General features: G+C 42.7%; 2 protein-coding genes across 2 annotated transcripts in view; both read right to left on the bottom strand.

The window, feature by feature from the left end:
- Nucleotides 1–21: 21 nt before the first annotated feature.
- On the bottom strand, nucleotides 22–5,163 carry gpr141 (G protein-coupled receptor 141; the record flags this gene model as incomplete). Its single annotated transcript, XM_080751638.1, has 5 exons — nucleotides 5,104–5,163; nucleotides 3,468–3,634; nucleotides 1,651–1,771; nucleotides 992–1,391; nucleotides 22–264 (listed from the first exon to the last, which is right to left on the bottom strand). The coding sequence occupies exons 2-5, from the start codon at nucleotides 3,592–3,594 to the stop codon at nucleotides 22–24; spliced, it is 891 nt and encodes a 296-aa protein (XP_080607764.1). The 5' UTR covers nucleotides 3,595–3,634; nucleotides 5,104–5,163.
- Nucleotides 5,164–12,042: 6,879 nt separating this feature from the next.
- Nucleotides 12,043–19,003, bottom strand: part of pign (phosphatidylinositol glycan anchor biosynthesis, class N) — a 54,524-nt gene continuing 47,563 nt past the window's right edge. The window contains exons 23-29 of the mRNA XM_080752029.1: nucleotides 17,739–17,825; nucleotides 17,493–17,548; nucleotides 16,941–17,016; nucleotides 14,809–14,882; nucleotides 13,797–13,839; nucleotides 13,001–13,053; nucleotides 12,043–12,318 (exon numbers count right to left, since the gene is read on the bottom strand). Coding sequence (XP_080608155.1) covers nucleotides 12,195–12,318; nucleotides 13,001–13,053; nucleotides 13,797–13,839; nucleotides 14,809–14,882; nucleotides 16,941–17,016; nucleotides 17,493–17,548; nucleotides 17,739–17,825 — 513 coding nt within the window. The 3' untranslated portion in view covers nucleotides 12,043–12,194. The remainder of the gene's footprint in view (nucleotides 12,319–13,000; nucleotides 13,054–13,796; nucleotides 13,840–14,808; nucleotides 14,883–16,940; nucleotides 17,017–17,492; nucleotides 17,549–17,738; nucleotides 17,826–19,003) is intronic.

The raw sequence follows: 19,003 nt of genomic DNA, 5'->3' as shown, positions 1-19,003 counted from the left end.
TCACATCACACACTCAGTCCCTCAGTCACAGCACGTGGTGCACCTGACCCGCCTGACAAAGGTGAACATGTCCATGCAGTTGAGCGTGGTGAGGCTCAGGAACACCTCGTTGATGCCCTCCAGATGCAGGTTCTCTATGTAGTGCAGGCGGAACATGTTGTAGGGCAGGAAGCACACCACCATGATGAGCACAAACACAGAGGACTTCATCTGGCTCCAGAACTCCTGCTGCTTCCTCCAGTTACTGCCCAACTTCTTGCACACCTGGGAATCATTAGAAGAATCATTAGAATCATCTTAACTAACGTCCATATCGTGCACAGGAGTCATATAGCCTTGCGGTGGACATTTTTGTCAAAACTCATTTTTTGCCACCGAGTGGATACCAGAACCACATAAAGAGCTAGCCCTGAATGACTATAACATGTCTGTAACTCTGAGTGTGTTCAAATGGAACCAAATGGACCCTTACTGGTCCATTTGTACACTCCCTGAGTTAAGGGGGCCCTTGCAATTATTATTATTATTATTATTAAATGAGTATCATACATATTCTGAAGAAAACATGGAGATTTGACATTCAGTAATTGGGTCTTGATTGAAATAAGAACATAATCGTGTGTTAAAAAGAACATTGAAATGTTGCCACAGACACATACCGTATGTCCGTGTACGGAGATATTGATGAGCTCTGAACATGTACAGTATGCTATGCTCTAGCATTCTGTTCCCCCAGCCCCCCCTTCTGATTCTGATCTTTTTTTGTCACTTCACAAGTTTACGGGTGTAAAGAAGTGAGTGAAACCTGTTTTTGTTGTTTTCAGGAAGAGAAAAAGAACACTACTTCTTTTTAATTATTGTTAAAGGTAACTGAGGAATCGGACCGTTAAAGAGGGGATCTTATCCCAAAGGATCCCAACCCTATTCTGCAGGTCCACACAGCAGCAGGTATGTACTGTACATGAGATTACACACTAAAGGCAGACATTACCTGCACCTGCACCGCCGTCTGCAAGACCACCAGGACCAGGGTGGCCCCGATGATCAACCCGCTGGTCACGTAGTTGAAGGCCTTGGCGCCCATCTCACCACTGATGCGGTCCCCGAAGTGGAAGCAGCGCGAGTCGTCATCGCCGTGGACCTTGCCGTACTTGAAGTAGACAACCAGGGGCACAGCGAAGAGCACCACCAACCACACTGCCACGCAGAGGATGATGGCGTAGCAGGGCCGATAGATCGCCACGGAACATCCACGGTAGGACAGCAGGCGTGTGACGATGAGGATGAAGTAGAAGATGAAGGACATGTACATGTGGATGAAGATCATGCTGCTGACGATCTTGCACCAGGGGATCGTCAGGCCCCATTGACCAACGGCATAGTAGTATATCCTGAAATCATCATTATGCTTTATTTAACCAGGTTAAAAAAAAAAACGACTTATTGACATTCAAAATTCCAACAGTGACCTGGCCAAGAGGCAGCGTTAGACAACAATAGACAAACAACACAACACAAAACAATGCATAATTTCACACACTACACACAAGTGAACACAAGACAACTTCAGACGCGGCAGTTGACAAAAATGTAGCCTAAAAGCAATCACATCACAGTCTCATATGTTCAGATCCTTCTGCAAATTGTTACCTGAAAGGCAGGGTAATGAAGTACATGAGGTGAGCGAAGATGAGGTTGAGCACGGCGTAGATGGTAGCGGAACCCTTCTGGGAGCGGATGGTGTCGATCAACTGCCACATTTGGCTAAGCCCTATGAATAAGGACGGGTAGCGTTAGGATTTGAGCGATTATGATTACGATTTTCCCCCATTTTGGTTCCAAAATGGTAAAAAATTCTAATAATATTTTTAGTTAGCAAACATATTTTCATTTATGTCAGCGTTAACTGAAGTAGGCCAACTAGTACTGCTATGTACCTTTAGTACAGTATCTGAGAGAGCAAATGCTGAAACCTGGAAATACTGGTGTTTAAGGTGCCAGCTACACGGAGTGGATATTTCTGAAGCTAGACATTTCAAAGCTGGATATTTCGGCCGCAAAACTGGATATTTTTTAAACTGGATAAATAAGTGAAGACATTGAAACATATCCGATTCACCGGATCCGTGTATGCATGGAACACATATCTCTGAAGACTTTACTGTGTGTGTGCTTGTCCCCCTAGTGGAGGTCTGGGGAGTCTGGGGACTCAGATTATTTTAGACCTAGATATTTTAGTGTGGACCTAGATATTTTGTGGATTTATGTGGATATCTGAAAATCTGGGATATATGAAATATCCAGATTCATCTGGCCTAGGCCTAAATTAACCAAAGACCAATGTTCTTGTATGCGTACCTACAATATTTTCTTGTTTGTGTATGTTTACCCGGGAGCAGGTTGGTTATAGCGCCCCAGCCTGTGTCTTCCGTGAGGAAGAAGCCCAACAAACCCACGGTTAGGCCTTTAGGAGGGCCATTCTCCATTCAAGCCGCAAGCGTAGCTTGCAGCACCAGCGTTGCATAGGTGGAGCCTGCAGTACCATTGCGGCTCAAGAATCCACCACTCCTGAGTGAAATGTCTGGGGCTGGAGTCTGGTGCAACACACAGGCCCGGACCTGGTGAGAGCAGGAGTGGACCTGTCTCGGCAGAGTAGTTCTGGAGAGGTGGAGTAAATGGTCCTGTCTTTCCCTGAAGGGAGATTATGGGACTGATCGAGGGAAGCTACTGGGACGTAACTCGGGACTTGATCAACCCCCGGCTGGGTCACCCAAGTGAGGGGTATGATGTTGCGAGACCCGAAATCCTGATGAGCTTGGGCTACATCACTGAGGATAGGTCCCAGGTGCATCCATGCGATGTTTTTTCGTAATACTGTGTTTTTAGAGTCTTGGGTATATGCACATAGCCATTTTTTTCTACTTCCGGGTGTCTTTCGACTTCCTTCACAGGTGTTTCTGATGATACTAATCAAGGGTCTGTTCCATTCTGGTCAAACAGAGGAGAGAGGGCGAGATCATTTAGCGACCTACACCCGGGTTGCTACGTGGTCGATAGTTTTCAGCGACCGGGTCGCTAAATCAAGCGACCAGGCTGGTAAATCACCGACCGTGCCGCTAAAGCGTCCGACCGGGTCGCGAAATCACCGACCGTGCCGCTAAAGCGACCGACCGGGTCGCAAAAATCGAACGACCGAGACGCTAAATCCACGGACCGGGTCGCTAAATGCACGTTTATTATTCAAAGACATCACAAATGATAGCAGCATTAGTTCAAGCTTGTTGTAAGCCTTATTCATAGAAAAATACCGTACCTGTACATGATTAGGATTCGATAGATTCTGATTTGATTACTTCTTTTGTATGGGCACCTGCATGGTACCCAGAAATTGTAATTTGGTTCCTACTTTGGAACCTAATTTCCCACCCAACTTACGAAGCTGATGATCAGAACCACACCCAACCTACCTATGAAGCTGATGATCAGAACCACACAGTGAATGCCCAGGAGCACCGGGTAGAACTGAACCATGATCGGGAGGGCGGTCGTGTAGAGCGAGGTCTGGTTCGTGGGTGCTGTCGTGGTTGGAGCCATGTCTGTGTGGTTGCGTCGCCTGGCCAGTCAGGGAGGCAAACTGCAATGGGAATGGAATGGAGATGTAGATACAAAGGACGTTAGTGAGGTAGGAAAAGAGGGAGAAGAAAGAAAGAAATGGTCGAAAATAACAGTCTATATATAGTTCATGACTCCTTTCTCGCCAGTATTTTTATGTTTTCATTTTAATACAGCCCATAGGCTCAAATTCTCTGCATCTTTCTTTTTTCTATTTTGCTCTCTGTCTTCTCTATCCTCTTGGTGGGAAGTTAAAGGTAGTCTAGTTTTCTGTGCCTTATTTTGATCAGGGTAGGTGGTTTTGATAAGTGTAAGGAACTGGGTTTGTATGCGTCCCGTTGTGTGGTTGGCCTGGCTTCCTTCCTATTTATTTTTTATTTTTTAACCGTCTTAACGGTTCATATACTATAGTATAGGCTTTAGGGCAACAGTGGGTCAGGACCCATGTTTGGATCGTGGACCAATTTTTATGGGTCGCGAGTAAATGTCCCCTTTTTTCCGTTTACTATATTTACATTTTTTAATATATTATTTCAAAAGAAAAATCACAACTTTTAATAAATTAAAAACAATTAAAAATGTCAAAGGTATTAAAAAAAGTTGAATAAGTTGTGAAAATAGTAGCTCTACAAGCTCACAATGCAGAGCAAAGCTTGCATGTAGAACGGATATTTTCACTCATTTGGGTCCCGGGCAAATGTATAATTTCTCTTTTGGGTCTCGAGCTAAAAAGTTTGGGAACCCCTGCTCTAGGGTATATACAGGTCACCTCCTTTCCCCCCCATATCTTCACAGAAAGTAGACAATCTGTTGACTATTTTCACACAATGATTTAGGTTTCAAGTGGTTAAACTTTGTCATGTCTGTAATTGTGTGAATGCATACACATCCCTCTCTGTATTATCCTGCCACCTCTGTATTAAAAGAGCCATCATGAAAATCAGCCATGTGTGTTAATAGTTTTCCACAAATAAGGTACTAAGAACATAATCTTAATTCAAATGCTGCCTCACAAGCCTCTGACACTGACGTTATACAAAGACACATTATACAGGCTTACTTCCAACACGTCTCTGTAGTAATGTCAAGTAACTCTTTCTAGATGCTGCTCAGTTCACTCCCTGAGGAGAGGGGAGTTTGCTGTGGTTCTCAAAGTGGGTTCAAGGGACCCTCAGGGTTCCTTGAGGCGGGTTCAAAATGGACCTTTACAGGTCTGTAACTCTGAGAGTGTTCCAATTGTACATGCTCATGAGTTTTGAGGGTCATTGAAATATGGCATTTAGCAGATGCACTTATCCAGAGCAACATATCAAATACAGAGAGACCACAGGTAAACCAAGAACCTGGCAACAGTCTAAAATATACTATCAAAATAATAATCTGTACATTGAAAATAAAGGATACCAGATAAACAGTTAACCTATAGCATCTGTCTAAATAACATGCCATCTAAATACGTAGATTATATTTTAACCACTGCTGTAAACATACCTTTTTGTTGAAGGAACACACTGAAGTTGCTGGGTGCCAACCAACGGCGCACGTCCCACTACATGTCTTACCCTCTGAAAACAGGAAAGATGCAGCTTCCACAATGCATTGCGTTTGAGAGGGTGTGTTAACACTGTGTGTGTGGATCAATGTGTCTGTATGTCAACAACCAACACCTACTGTATGAGAGTTCCCTTTTTTAGCTGGCTTCACATGAGGTTTCACAACAGGTTAGAGAGCTGTGTGTGTGTGTGTGTGTGTGTGTGTGTGTGTGTGCGTGTGCGCACATCCTTGATCGAGACCACAGAGCTGGTTGCTTCCTCCTTGTAAAGAGTCTATAAAACTCCAGGGACTTGCAAATGAAACCTTAACCAAAAGAAAGGCTTGTGAGCTCATTATACACCAGTGGGGTCCGATTGGGTGGGCCAGCTTTCTATGTGGGTGCTGGGTGGGCCACCCGTGGCCTCGCCCCTGCATATATTTATGTCAGTGGTTCTAAAACTCTTTCATGTCAAGGACCCATACAGTAAATGTATACAGAGGCATAATTTCAGACAGAAATAGGGGTGGGAAAAAATAATTTAAGCTCCATTTCTAAATTGGCGTCAGCAAGCAACGCGATGAGCATGTAGATCCATTATTTTCGCTATTTGTTTGGGGGCGACTAAGAAAAAAAAAAAAAAATCCGAAAAACTATTCAGAGTTGGAGACAACTATGCATAAATTAACTAAATTTAAGGTTAGATGTGAATACTAGGAGTGGCCATTGCCATCCCCTGATGCCCCAAATGAGTACATGCTCACAGTATGCTGTTGATTTTGATACCAGCAAGACTCCCTAATCGGGAAATAAGCGACTGTCAGGTCGCATGTATGCACAATAATGTTGTCTGCAAAAAGCAACCCTGTGTTGGCGCTAGAAGAGGGGCATGTGAGAAATCAGTGGCGGAGGTTTTGGTTTGCCAGCCAAGGAGTGCGTGTGCAAAGTTTGGCATGGATGGGGCAACGGTGCCGGGGATAAGAGTAGAGCCAAAAGTGTGACGTGACGTGACGGACAGACGGAGGGACGGACTGACTGACGGACAGCCGGTGGAGGTTTTGATAGTAACTGCGACCTGACGGTCACAATTAAATACAATGCTAAAAAGAGTAAGCAGATTATTGTCCAAAGCAGGGAAGACAGTCAAACTTTCCTGACTTCTATCTCTCTGACACTGTCCTTATAGTATCTGCAGTGAAATTAAATATTTGGGCCACATAATCTCAAATGCGTCACAAATTTAGCATGTGCTCAGTACCTCTTTAAATATTTCTGTACAACGTTGTATACTGCCCACCTGTGGTGTCGCTACAAACACGCCAATATCAATAATACCAATAATCGTAATTTCGTGCTAATCAGTCTAAAAGCGCCAAATTTTGCACAGATGTAGCCCAGGGCATGCTCTAATGATTTAGCTATAGGGCGCCCGAGTCGGCGACCTTCGGGGCCCATCGACTTTCTATACATTGTACTAGGAAAAAGAAACTGCTTTAAAGTTATACCATGTAACTTTTTTTATAAAACAAATCTCAAAATTGTCCTAACTGTTAAATCGCTAAAGTTTTAGAACACCCACTCCGTTATTTTCAGCTTCTAAAGCCTTCTCTTTATATGTTTTCTATGATCCTGACCGGGGCCGGTTTTCGCAGAAAAATTACGTCATCATACACTACCGGCCAATCACAGCGAGGGTTATACACTGCCGGCCAATCACAGCGCATCTTGAATTGGGGTCGCTATCACAATAGGGCGGCCATATTTGTAGGCGCCCGTGTGTCTCTATACTCGGGTGAAGGAGTCTGTTTCTCCGGAATGCCTGAACGCACAGGAACCAGGGACCCCTCTAAAGATAGATCTCAGCGAGGTGGAGGCAGACGCGGGGGTGTGAGGCCCGGTCCGCGGCGAAAAACGGCCGAAAGACGCGGACGCGACCGCGGTTTGCTATAGAGCTACTGACCACTAATTGAGCAACTTACACAGTATAGCTTTAAGTAGCATGTGAGGGGTCTAACTAGGGGTTTGTCATGATTCTGAATCCATTGCAAGCATTTGTTTTGCACAAAACACTTTCCTTGGGCAGAAAATGGTCATCACTTTTCAGTTTTGTGGGGCCATTTTTAGCCCAAGGAATGTTTTTGGTGGCAATGGATTCAGAATCATGTCAACCCCCTAGTTAGACCCCTCACATCCTACTTAAAGCAGATTTTATTCTAGGTATTTTCCTCCTGTATAGAAAGTCAATGGGAGCCCAACTTGATTTGGCCGCTGTGGCGATCCCAAAGGTCGCCGACTTGGGCTCCCTAGCTAAATCATTGACTGTTGCACATGTCTTTGTCCTTAGTAAGCTGGTTGCACACTGCACTGCGTTTTTTTCGTTGCGTTTTGGAAATCCGAAATCCTCTGAAGTATTTTTAAGGCTAAGGAGAGACAGAGGAGAGAGTGAGAACAAAGGACCCAGTGGCGACAGTTGCGAAAATCGGAAAAAAATCAAACCTGGTCCGAAAATAAATACAAAGCGGGCGGCAGTGTTCAAACGTGATTGACATAACATGAGGTTGATTTTTTTTACACACTCCAAAATTCACTCCAATATTCGGCCCGAAAAACGCAGCAGTGTGCAACAACTTTTAACAGGATATTTCACTTTCAAAAAAACTTTTGGTAATTTTATGAACACCCTAAACAGTTTTTAATTTGCTTGATTCAATATTTAGATATTTGATGTAAATGTTAGCGGGCCCTCCTCCTCCAGGGCTTCTCCCCATACACACCCATTGCAATGTCAAACTCCATTTTAACCATGATAGATTCATGGTGACTCATACTACCCTCCTAGTACGTGAGCAGGCCGTGTTTTTTTCGACAACTTTTTTCTTTTATTTTTAATATTATTTTATTGCATTTAATTCTTTCCATTTTCCCAAATAATTATTACAAATAAATGAAAAAAGTTACTGAAAAACACAGCCTGGTCACGTATTAGGAGGGTAGTATGAATAACCAGGAAAAAATAATGGGTGTTTTTAATTAATGAATCTATCATGGTTAAAATGGAGTTTGAAGTTTTAATGTGTGTGTATGGGGAGAGGCCTTGGAGGGCCTGATAACATTTACATCAAATATCTAAATATTGAATCAAGCCAATTAAAAACTGTCCAGGGTGTTCATAAAAGCCTGATTAGACAATAAAATTACCAAAAGTTATTTTGAAAGTGAAATATCCCTTTAAGGTTGATTGTGGTTGCGAATTGCGATAGTCAAAAACTAAGAGGAACTAAAGTGGTGAAAGACTTGCACACTGTAAACATCTGTAATCAACCGCAATCGACTAATCAAGGGCTTAAATAGTTGCGTCAGATGTGCAACCTGGCCTGACTAGAAGTTTGTTGACTTGACTGTGATTAGAGCAGTTAGAAACATGGCTAAGTCTGGCCAGAAAAGTTCAGAGAAGAGATTATTGCTTTGTACAAAAAAGGAAAAGGATATAACACAATTGCAAAGGCACCGAATGTTCCAAAAAGTATGGTTTTGAGCCTAGTTCACACGTTAAAGGAACGGTGGCTACACAAACAAACCTAATTTTCAGAGGGGTTTGAATAATTTCGGTAAATGTGTTTCTTTATTTTTTACATACTCAACCACGTGCTAAAAGGCATAAGTGATAGAAGGAGAAATGTTTTGGTTGTGAGATGCCTTATCATACTGTAAAAAGAAATTTGTCTAAGGAGTCATTCTTAACATGTGTTGTGGTGTGAGATTCTTTCGCCACTTTAATACTTCAGCTAAACATGCACAAGGAGAGGAGAAGTTAGTGTTTGAGTGTCAGTACCAGTATGTACAAACAATATTTGTGTCAGACTACGTATGTCGAGACAATCCTGGAGTGCCTGGGATTGTCCCGGTTTCAAGCTGGCTGACCAGAGTAGAGTCCCAACGAATATCTCTAAAACACTCAAATGTCCTGGTTTCCAACATTCACTACAAAAGATCCACCTCGGTGCCACAAACAATACAAATCACAACAGAGCAAAACCATTTAATGAACAGATTCAGCTCATCAACATCATTCTGAATAAACAACATTTTTCAAGCACAAACCCATACATACATTCGTTGCTGTCGGGCAGAAACCTTGTATTATTTCAACTTTTTATGCCCTACTTACTCATACTACAGTCTGACACATACGTACATAAGCAGCAAAAAAATAGCTATTTTTTGCTTTTTTCATCTTTAAAGTGGAAGTTGTAAAGTGTGTCTGTTTTTTTATATAAATATTGAATGCAAATGCAATTCAATATCCAATGCAAAATATTAACAGGTCAGGAGCTTGTGATTAAATAATAACTACATTAGATCCCATTGGAATACAAGTTTTGTTTTTTTCCATTTCCTTAACCCTTTGCCGTCCGAAATAGAATGGTGGTTGGTAGATTAGCCGTGAAATTTCTATTATTGTATTGTGATCTGAGACATAATATTATGTTTATAAACATGAGCCCGCCACCCCTCCTTCTTGGACAGCGCCGTTGTTTTTTCTTTTTTTTCCCCCCCAGGTCATTAGCTCACCGTGATTTTCTCGATCTCCGTTGGGATAGAATGGTGGTTTTGGCCGAGCATCGATCTCCCCGTGCGTTTCGTGTGCGCGATCCGCGCGCATAACGATCCATGCATATAGTCCAGGAGTGACTGAACAGTCGATGTGTCCACTTTGGATAGCCTAGCACCTAGCACTCCAGCTCTGCTAGAGCTAACGTCCAAACAACAAGTGGGTAGGAGGAAGGAAGGCTGAAGAAGGAGAGGCCATGAGAGTCACTTCTGTTTCATGTCAGAGCAGCGTTATTTGAAATGACGCCGCAGCTCCAGGCGGAGCCGCTCGATTGTCCACGACATTGCAAGCGGCGCGAAGGCCAGCAGACCTTGGTCCTGCTCTTCGCCCCCGAGCGCCGCAGGCGCGAGTGGCCGAAGCCACTGCGAAGCCGTGGTGAATGCAATCGTTATATTTACAAGCCCACGATAAACGCCCTGTCCAAGTGACTACAATGGAGCGCTCCCTAGCTCCGGTTCAGCCAATCAAAAGCTTCCGTGGGCGGGGTTTCCCTGGAGCTGCGGTGTCATTTCCAATAACGCCAGAGGCGCCACGAGCCACCGATGGACGAGCGGTGACTAGGGAAGGTTAGACGATCGCCGATTTTCGGATCAAAATCATTTATTCCGGTTTTAATGACAAAGTCCGGGAAAGTACGGCGCGGCTGAGACTCCTTGCTGGGATGTGCGATATACTACGGTTTTAACATTAAGGGGCTCCCCGTGGCTTACAAAGTGTTAAAGGTAATGACAGTTTTGGACATACAAGGTTTCAGCCCGGCAGTGACATTATTATTATAAAACATCCCTTTTTCTACCTTAACAACACTCAACTTTTTGGCAGCTACGTTACCCCTAGCATCATGGGTCCCATCCCAATTTACAGTACACTTTAAGACAGAATAAGACATAATAAAGCCATAATAAGAAATAATATGTTGGTAATTAGAACTAATATGTTTTATTATACAGAAACAAAGACAGAATAGCAGAAAGAGTGGATACATTCTCTGGCACCGGCACCTGCGGCGGAACTGCCGATAGGACCGGCAGTAGGACCGGCGGCCGCCACACTGACCGGCAGGCCCCGTCGCGGTAAACTGCCGGTCCGTGCGATGGTGGCTGCTGTGGCAGTTACCAGCGATGCCTGTCCTACCTACAGTTCCGTGGCCGCCGGTCCTATCGCCGGCGATGCAGCACGACTGACGGTCGAACTGACGGTTGGCAGGTGCCGGTGCCAGAGAATGCATTCGCTCTTTCTGCTATTCTGTCTTTGTTTCTGTCTAATAAAACATATTAGTTCTAATTACCAACACATTGTTTCTTATTATGGCTTTATTATGTCTTATTCTGTCTTAAAGTGTACTGTAAATTAGGATGGGGCCGCATCATGTACTGTGACTCACTAAAACAGCCCTTTCTTTGGTGAATGTTCAACATTCTTTGACTATGGGATAAAAATATACTGTTAAATATTCAAGTATTTATATTCATGTGATGCCTATTATGCACACATACTGTGTCCTAAAAAACCCTCCCACCTTAGCATTTTAAATGAGTCAGCTTACATCTAAATGGTTAAATAAATACTGATATTTGACAGACACACACACACACACACACACACACACACACACACACACACACACACACACACACACACACACACACACACACACACACACACACACACACACACACACACACAGTCTCCCCACTTGCACAACCTTCGAGACTTTTGCACCAGGGATTTCAACGGTTATTCGGTTAGCTGGGTATGGGTAGCTGTTTTAGAAATAAGAGAAAAACTTCTGCTATTGGCTTATTGGTTTAATTTTCATAACAATTTCCGCACCATTTTCAGCACGGTTTCTCAGTCAAGGACCCCATATTACTATGTATTTGGCCGCAGACCCCCATACACCATTTGTGTTATATGGTTGTATAAAATGTGCACAACTTGTAGATTGGCGATAGAAGTTCTAGGTAAGAGGAGAAGAGGAAGAGGAGGTTTATGGATGCGGTGACAGAGGACATGCAGGCAGCAGGGGTCACTGAGGAAGATGCAGAAAACAGAAACAGATGCTCCGCTGTAGCGAAAAAAAAATAAGATTTAAAAATAAGAAAAGAAATAAAAAATAAGATTTGTTCACAGTGTATGTGTATTTCTTATTATATATATGTATACAGTATATGTATATGTATATATATATATATATATATAGATATATATATATATAGGTATATATAGGTATATATATATATATATATATATATATATATATATATATATATATATATATCCGTAAATTAACCAAATAATAATGCCAGCTAACCGCAAAACTAACCATCAGTGATATCCCTGTTGTCTCAGTCATAGCAATAGAAAGGTAGACGCCTTCATATGGTTAAATTACAAATAAAACCACATCATACACACACACGCGCACCCATAGCAGGCTCAGCGGTAATGCATCTTGCGTGTCTTCCACAGAGTGAGTCTGCAGGAGGTGAGGACGTGTGTGAGCAGGCTCAACACCATCAGGAAGATGGTCATGGACATCACTATCACATAGTGACTGATGCTGAAGGAGAGACAACACCACATTAAAATACACATTAAACTCTGTGTTTGTGCGTTTGTTGTATTACTATACTTGAGGGACAGATGTCCCCACCAGTATAGTAGGAATTGAGAAATAGACATAGTGAGGACAACATTCATGGTCCTCACAACATTTTTGAGCGGTGCTCCTGGAACAGGAGCAAAGTGATTATAGCGAGGCAATTAAGCGACATATTTATGTTTGGCATTGAGGTCGATTTTTCTTTAACCTGTATGAGTGGTGGCATCACTAAAATTGTGACACATTTTTGTATTGTTTATTTACAATTACAGTAGGAAATGATTCCGGTCTGGTTTAGGATTAGGAGTTTAGAGGATAGGTTTAGCCCACCCGCTCAAAAAAAGAAGAACAAAAGAAAACACAATCATTTTTAACGCACATTCCATATTGATGTGTGTCTGTGAGTTAGTGTACGCGTGCGTGCATGTGTGTTGTGGATGTGGACCTCTGGATGTAGTTTAGAGCATCAGTGTGAATATTGAAGACGAGTAAGAAAAAAAAAGAGATAATGGAAAGCGATCAAGGGTTGTGTGCATTAGAAAGACTAAATGATTGTGTGTGTGTGTGTGTGTGTGTGTGTGTGTGTGTGTGCATGCTAATAGGCTCACATTAATGAACAATTACATGTGCATTAGCCTACCTAGTGCCAATGTCCAGCCAGCTTCCATAATCTTGAACTAGGAAGAAAAAGTGCTGCATAGGAGAAGATAGGATCAAAAACAGATGACAAAATCCCAGACCCTTTGAAGTTGTCAGTCTAAAGTCAAAAGTTTTGTCCTACAGTATAAGATGCAGACATAGACCACCAAAGTCCTTACATCATGCCGCTAGATGGTGCTATTCCCACGGTTCCCGTTATTTCTTGTGTTGAAATTCCCGTAGGGGAATCTTAGATCATATCATGTATAAGAAGTGTTCCAAAAATAAACAAATCATCCGGGCATTTCTGTCAGGGGGCTGGCTCTGCATCGTTTATTCATATTTGATATTAAAAAAACTACACTTCCGGGTTTGAAATAACTGTTCCCTACTAGCCGCGTTCATGGGAAATGTTGTCGTTGGGTTTCGTTTGTTTATTGTGTAACCGTGGGTAAATGTGTACATTTCCACCTTTAGTCGATGCTTCATATCCGTATGAGTAAAATCAACGCGGTGGTTTGTGTATTTTTGGAACACTATACATTTTCAAAAGAATATAAGAAATACGCTTTTTTTAATGATTCCATATTAAAAAAAGTGTTTAAGAAATGTGTTATGAAAATATGTACAACGCGTTGTGAGCTTGTAGAGCATCTATTATCACTATTAAAAAGGACTGATTTGTAAGTTTGGGTTCTAAGGAGACACTACGTGTGTCCTTTTGGTCTCGTGCTGAAAAGGTTTGGGAAACCCTGAAGCTCTTTCATGTTATACTGATGTAAGATGTGATATCTTACCAAAGCCATCAGGTCAGAGATGACCAAGACGATCAGGAACAAACTAGAAAACCCAGCAGGGGAGAGAGAGAGAGAGAAACAAACATTAGAAGTGACTGAGATGAATGACAGACGCAGAACATAAACAAAACATAAACAATTACAATAGAGTACTGAAGTGTACTTGTACATTATGGCTGGGGGATGTACTTCAAGCTTCAAGCATCAAGCTGCCTCACGCTACGTACACAGGATTTAGGCTCCTGCCCTATGGGCCACATGGCTTGGCAAGGCTTACTTACTTAAGCATTACCTGAGGCCCAGTATCATAGTATCCAGACGGTTCTGAAATGTTATTATTAAGCCATTGGCTCTAAACATACTGCAGTCTACCATGTCCTCCATCAAGGCCATAACATGGACAGAACACAGACAGGTTGGTTTCACTTTGACCAGACAGTGTGAAATATGTCTGCAAGGCTCATAGCACTTTGTGACCTGGCTAGCTCACTTCCTGAATGTCACATGTACAGAAATCCCCACCATTGACATAGCGAAAAACAACAACAACAGGAACAACAAACACATCAAAGCCTCCTCCATCAGCACTGCATATATTCATAAAGTTTACTTTTCAGAGGAAGAACATAACAGTTATTTTTCTAATATATTTTTTCAGCATCTTTCAGTTCATCAGTCAAAGCACATTCTAAGCTGCTAAAGTCTTTTCAAGTCAATTCTTTAGTTGCAATTCTCAAGTCAGGTAACAAGTCTTTTTTTTTCTTTTCTTTTTTAATAACGTTTTAATAATGTTTTCTTCCCCAACACAATTGGTTAACCCAAGACAATCAACAAAATGACTTATACATGAACAGTCTATAAATGACAAACGTGCAACCTAAGCCCTAGGGATTTGGGAGCTCCAAACAAATGTTTCTGGATAGAATAGCTTGGCAGAATAAAAAGAAAATAAGAAAAACAAGAAAAGGAGATAGCTCTAAAGCGTGGGTGAAAGCATGGAGCATAGCGTTACCTTCTGGATGAGAGCTGCGTTGCCACCTGAATGGTTTCAAATGTACACATCACTATTACGAATGGAATGAGGACCTGCAGGTACAAAAGGACATTTAACCACTTAGACCCCCTATATTTAGTCAAACGGACGTTTCACGTGTGCTGCACTGCACTTGGTGTGCTCTTTTTTCAATCTACAACAAATGTCTTCTCTGAAAATAGCTGAGCTTGAGGATCAGCTCAGAAACATCTTATCTCCATATCTTTCACTTTTAATGTTTTTTTTTTTTTTTAATAACATTTTTATCCCACAATTTTGTAACCCATTTTTTCACCCAGTGCCAATTGCCTATGTAATCCTGGGCTCTGCTCTCCCTCTGCCGCGCTTGGGGAGACAACGGACGGACTGACCTTATGCTTCCTTCTATGCATGAGGAGTCCATGTTGCTTCTTTTCACCTGACAGTGGAGATTTCCCTGGTTTGGACTTGGCGCGTGGAAGGAACACGTTATTCCAACCAGTTCCTTTCCCCTCCATCAGGCGCCCCGGCTGGGCAGGGGCAGGCATTATTGAGACCAGGATTACGTGCATGTTTTTTGTGAGGATATCAACCCCAGGAGACACGGGGAGAACATGCAAACTCCACGCAGAAAGGCCCTATCGCCAACCCCACCTAGGGTGTGGGCGCTGATGACGCGGAGGGAGGAACACGCCGCCAGTGCCCACAGCGTCCCCCGGCGGGAATCGAACCCAGGACCTTCTAGCTGTGTGTCTGCTAACCACTGCGCCACCATGCCCTCTTTTTTAATGTTTGTTTTAATTATTTTTGGAAATGAATACCCTACTACTTCGTCATAATACAGTGTCACACAAAAATAGAGCTTGTAGATCCGCCATTTTTGCCATTTCTGAATTTGAATCCTGTAACAATTTTGGACATAATGAGGTTTCCACCTGACAGCGGCCGTATGTGGATGTAGTGAGCAGCCACTTTCATTAATAGAATGTGGTTGAACTACCACATGACTTCAGCTGAAAAATACACCATTGCTTCCTCTCTGACAAAAACCATGTCACCATATGACAGGAAATGGAGAGAGAGAGAGGTGAGAAAAAGGGTCTCACAATCTCACACCATACAGTAGATATAAAAAGCTAGATATCCTCATCAGCTGCTGCCGTTCACTGGAGCGACCTCTAACAACTGGAGTCCGGACGTCCGGAAGTGCGGAGGGAGCGCCGCCAGTCAAAGTGACTACTGGCAAATCACAGCGCGTCTATTCTGGGACTTATCAATTTATTTCAACAGAGCTTTATAGAACTTATTCACACCACGGCCATCTTGGATCACATGACTTCCTGGGATAGCAGCCTGCATTACAAACCATTGTGAATAATGGAGCGATGGTCCCAAAATATGAGTTCTGTTCAACCATTTTCTTTTGACCAAATCGACAAATGGGCAGATGACAACATCAACATCCCCAAAAGGATTAAATACACAATATTCATGGTAGTTAGGTGACACTGTTACTCTGTACAAAGACTTGCTACAGTATCTGTGCAGACTAGTGCTTGCTCTGCCATCATATAGTTAATATTACTGTATCGTGATTTTTGCATATTAATCAGGAACAATCTAACAACAAATAGTTAATATGATGGTGGAGCAAGCACTGCACAGAATACAGATAGCAAGTCTTTGTACACAGCAAGGTTGCAACCTAACTTACCTTGAATATCGTTACCATGGATGTAATCAATCTTCTACTGTAGCCCTTCTATTTAATCATTTTGGGGTGATGTTTATGTTGTCATCTGCCCATTTGTCAATTTGGTAAAAAGAAAATGTTTGAATAGAACTCATATTTTGGGACCATCGCTCCATTGTTCACAATGGTTTGTAATGCAGGCTGCTATCCCAGGAAGTCATGTGATCCAAGTTGGCCGCGGTGTGAATAAGGTCTATTGGCATGTTTCCATCCTGCTCCTGATGTTGCGCTGCTCAACTGTTCTTAGAAGCTGCGTACGAAAAGACCCGCCCCCACCTGCCTCTGATTGGCCTACCAACTTCCGTTCCTGTGACACTCGTCACAGTGACTCTCGAACGTGTGTGTTTGTGCATGCGTGTGTGTGTGTGTGTGTAAATACCTTCAACATCAGCAGCCCTCCCATGATGAAGGGGTTAAAGACGGTGAGAAAGCAGTACACAGACGCAGGGTCAAAACTGGAGAGACAGAGAGACAACAGTCAAGAGCAGAAATTACTTTAATCACTGATGTATGTTTCATAAACGTAATCAGCTTGTAGATCTGCTATTTTCAACGACAAGAAATGTATAATTTTGAAAAGAATATATTTTTGAAACTCATTCACTGCCAGAGTAAATACATAAATAATCCAGCCCCTGCCAACAAAACCAGCGTTTTTATTTACCTTTCAACTGGTCACAGAATATTTAGCTTCAGGAGCCAAAACAGAGATGTCTCTGTGGTTTCCCACGAAAAAACAAACAACAAACTAGACAACGGACCCACTGTTCTCTAGTTAACAACACAAACTCTGTTCAGATGAGAAGGGGTTTGTGGCAAAATACATATTAATTTGGGAGTCCTTGACATTAAGACGTTTGAGAGCCACTGTTGTAGACACACGTGAGCGGACGCACACAAAGGCATGCATGCACATTACACACAGACCAACCTGTTTATTGAAGCTATGTTCCCCGTGCCAAAGAATGCTGTTATTATGAAGAACACCTTGTGAAGAGTTGTCGTCAAGGAAAGAACCCAAAACAATTTTGTCTTAAAGACTGTACCTTCAACAAGATGTGCAGAGCGTTATGTTCTTTGTCATATCATAATCTCAATAAACAAATGCAATGCAAGTGGCAGATAGGTGTGTGTGTGTGTGTAGTGCATGAAGGGGGTGCTGCAGCAACAAGGATACAAAAAAATACGATCGTCTGATGTCATCCAATTTCAGCTGTCGGATCTTGGTAATGTCAATGTTCTCTGAGAAGTCAATGGTGGACAGCTAAAAAAGAATATGCACACGTGCGCGCAAACACACACACACACACACACACACACACACACACACACACACACACACACACACACACACACACACACACACACAGTCAATATGCCAAAGGTTATGAAAACTGCCTAAACACTCGAAAGAGTCTCAGAATGTAACCTGTAAGACGCCTAAGGGCGACAAGCCTAAAGGGCGAGGTCGCGCCATGTCTTGGATATCTGACTACATATGGGAATGCCCATATATGGAGGCCACATCGGCCACATACAACACTAACAAAATCCATATATGGCCAACACAGATGGCCAAGACAGCCCATATCTTTGTGGCTGGTTCTACAAACAGGGATTCAGTGTCAGGCGTTTCCCGTATGGACACAGACAGGCATTTTTAATCCTTTAGGTGACAGTGGAGAGAGACAGGAATTGTGGAGAGAGAGTACGGGGAGTCAGATAAAGCAAATGGCATCTATTATTGAAGTCTGTAAGAGTTATTTTCTTTTCAATCGGCGGAGGGGAGAGCTTTCTGAGCCGGCACGGTCGTCACTGTGCTATGCGTTGTTGTGAGTATCATAGTGGACAGCGCTACTCATTTGTCATGTCACAACCTTGAGCCGATCGCATTCTCACACATCAGAAATGCTGCGAGAAGAGGGGCAGGAGCAGCGCAGCACTATTAATTTACCACCATTTCTCATAGAAATCGTTCTGTCACTCATTGATTCCCCAAAAATGAGGAACACAGAGTGTCCCTTATCAGATTAACCCAAAATAAGGGTTAGGGTTGCCGACACCATGGGTGAGACACCAACTTGTCTCACCCACGCTTTAGTTGCTGCGTCTTATGAAAAGTGTTATTTACGTTGCAATTTGCGAGTGCTGACAACGTCATTTCTTGAATTTGTGTGCATGAATTGAACTCGCCAGTTCCCTTTTGCATGAGCGGTTCCTTCAACTCTATTCAAGTGCAAGTCACTGGCTCTCAAAGTGGGGCCCGGCGACCCCCAGGGTTCCCCAGCAACTCTTAAAGGACAACTTTGTTTTTTTTACAACAAGGGTTCATATTTTAGATTGTAATTAGAGAAAAGCAAAAATGTTTTCAGATGGCGGTTCACGGCCAAATATGGGGGTCCTTGCTATGAAAATGTTTGAGAAGCACTGGTGAAAGTAATG

Source organism: Nannobrachium achirus (genome assembly GCF_963921795.1).
Source record: "Nannobrachium achirus genome assembly, chromosome: 21".
Lineage (NCBI taxonomy): Eukaryota > Metazoa > Chordata > Actinopteri > Myctophiformes > Myctophidae > Nannobrachium > Nannobrachium achirus.
This window is presented reverse-complemented; position numbering and strand designations above follow the sequence as displayed.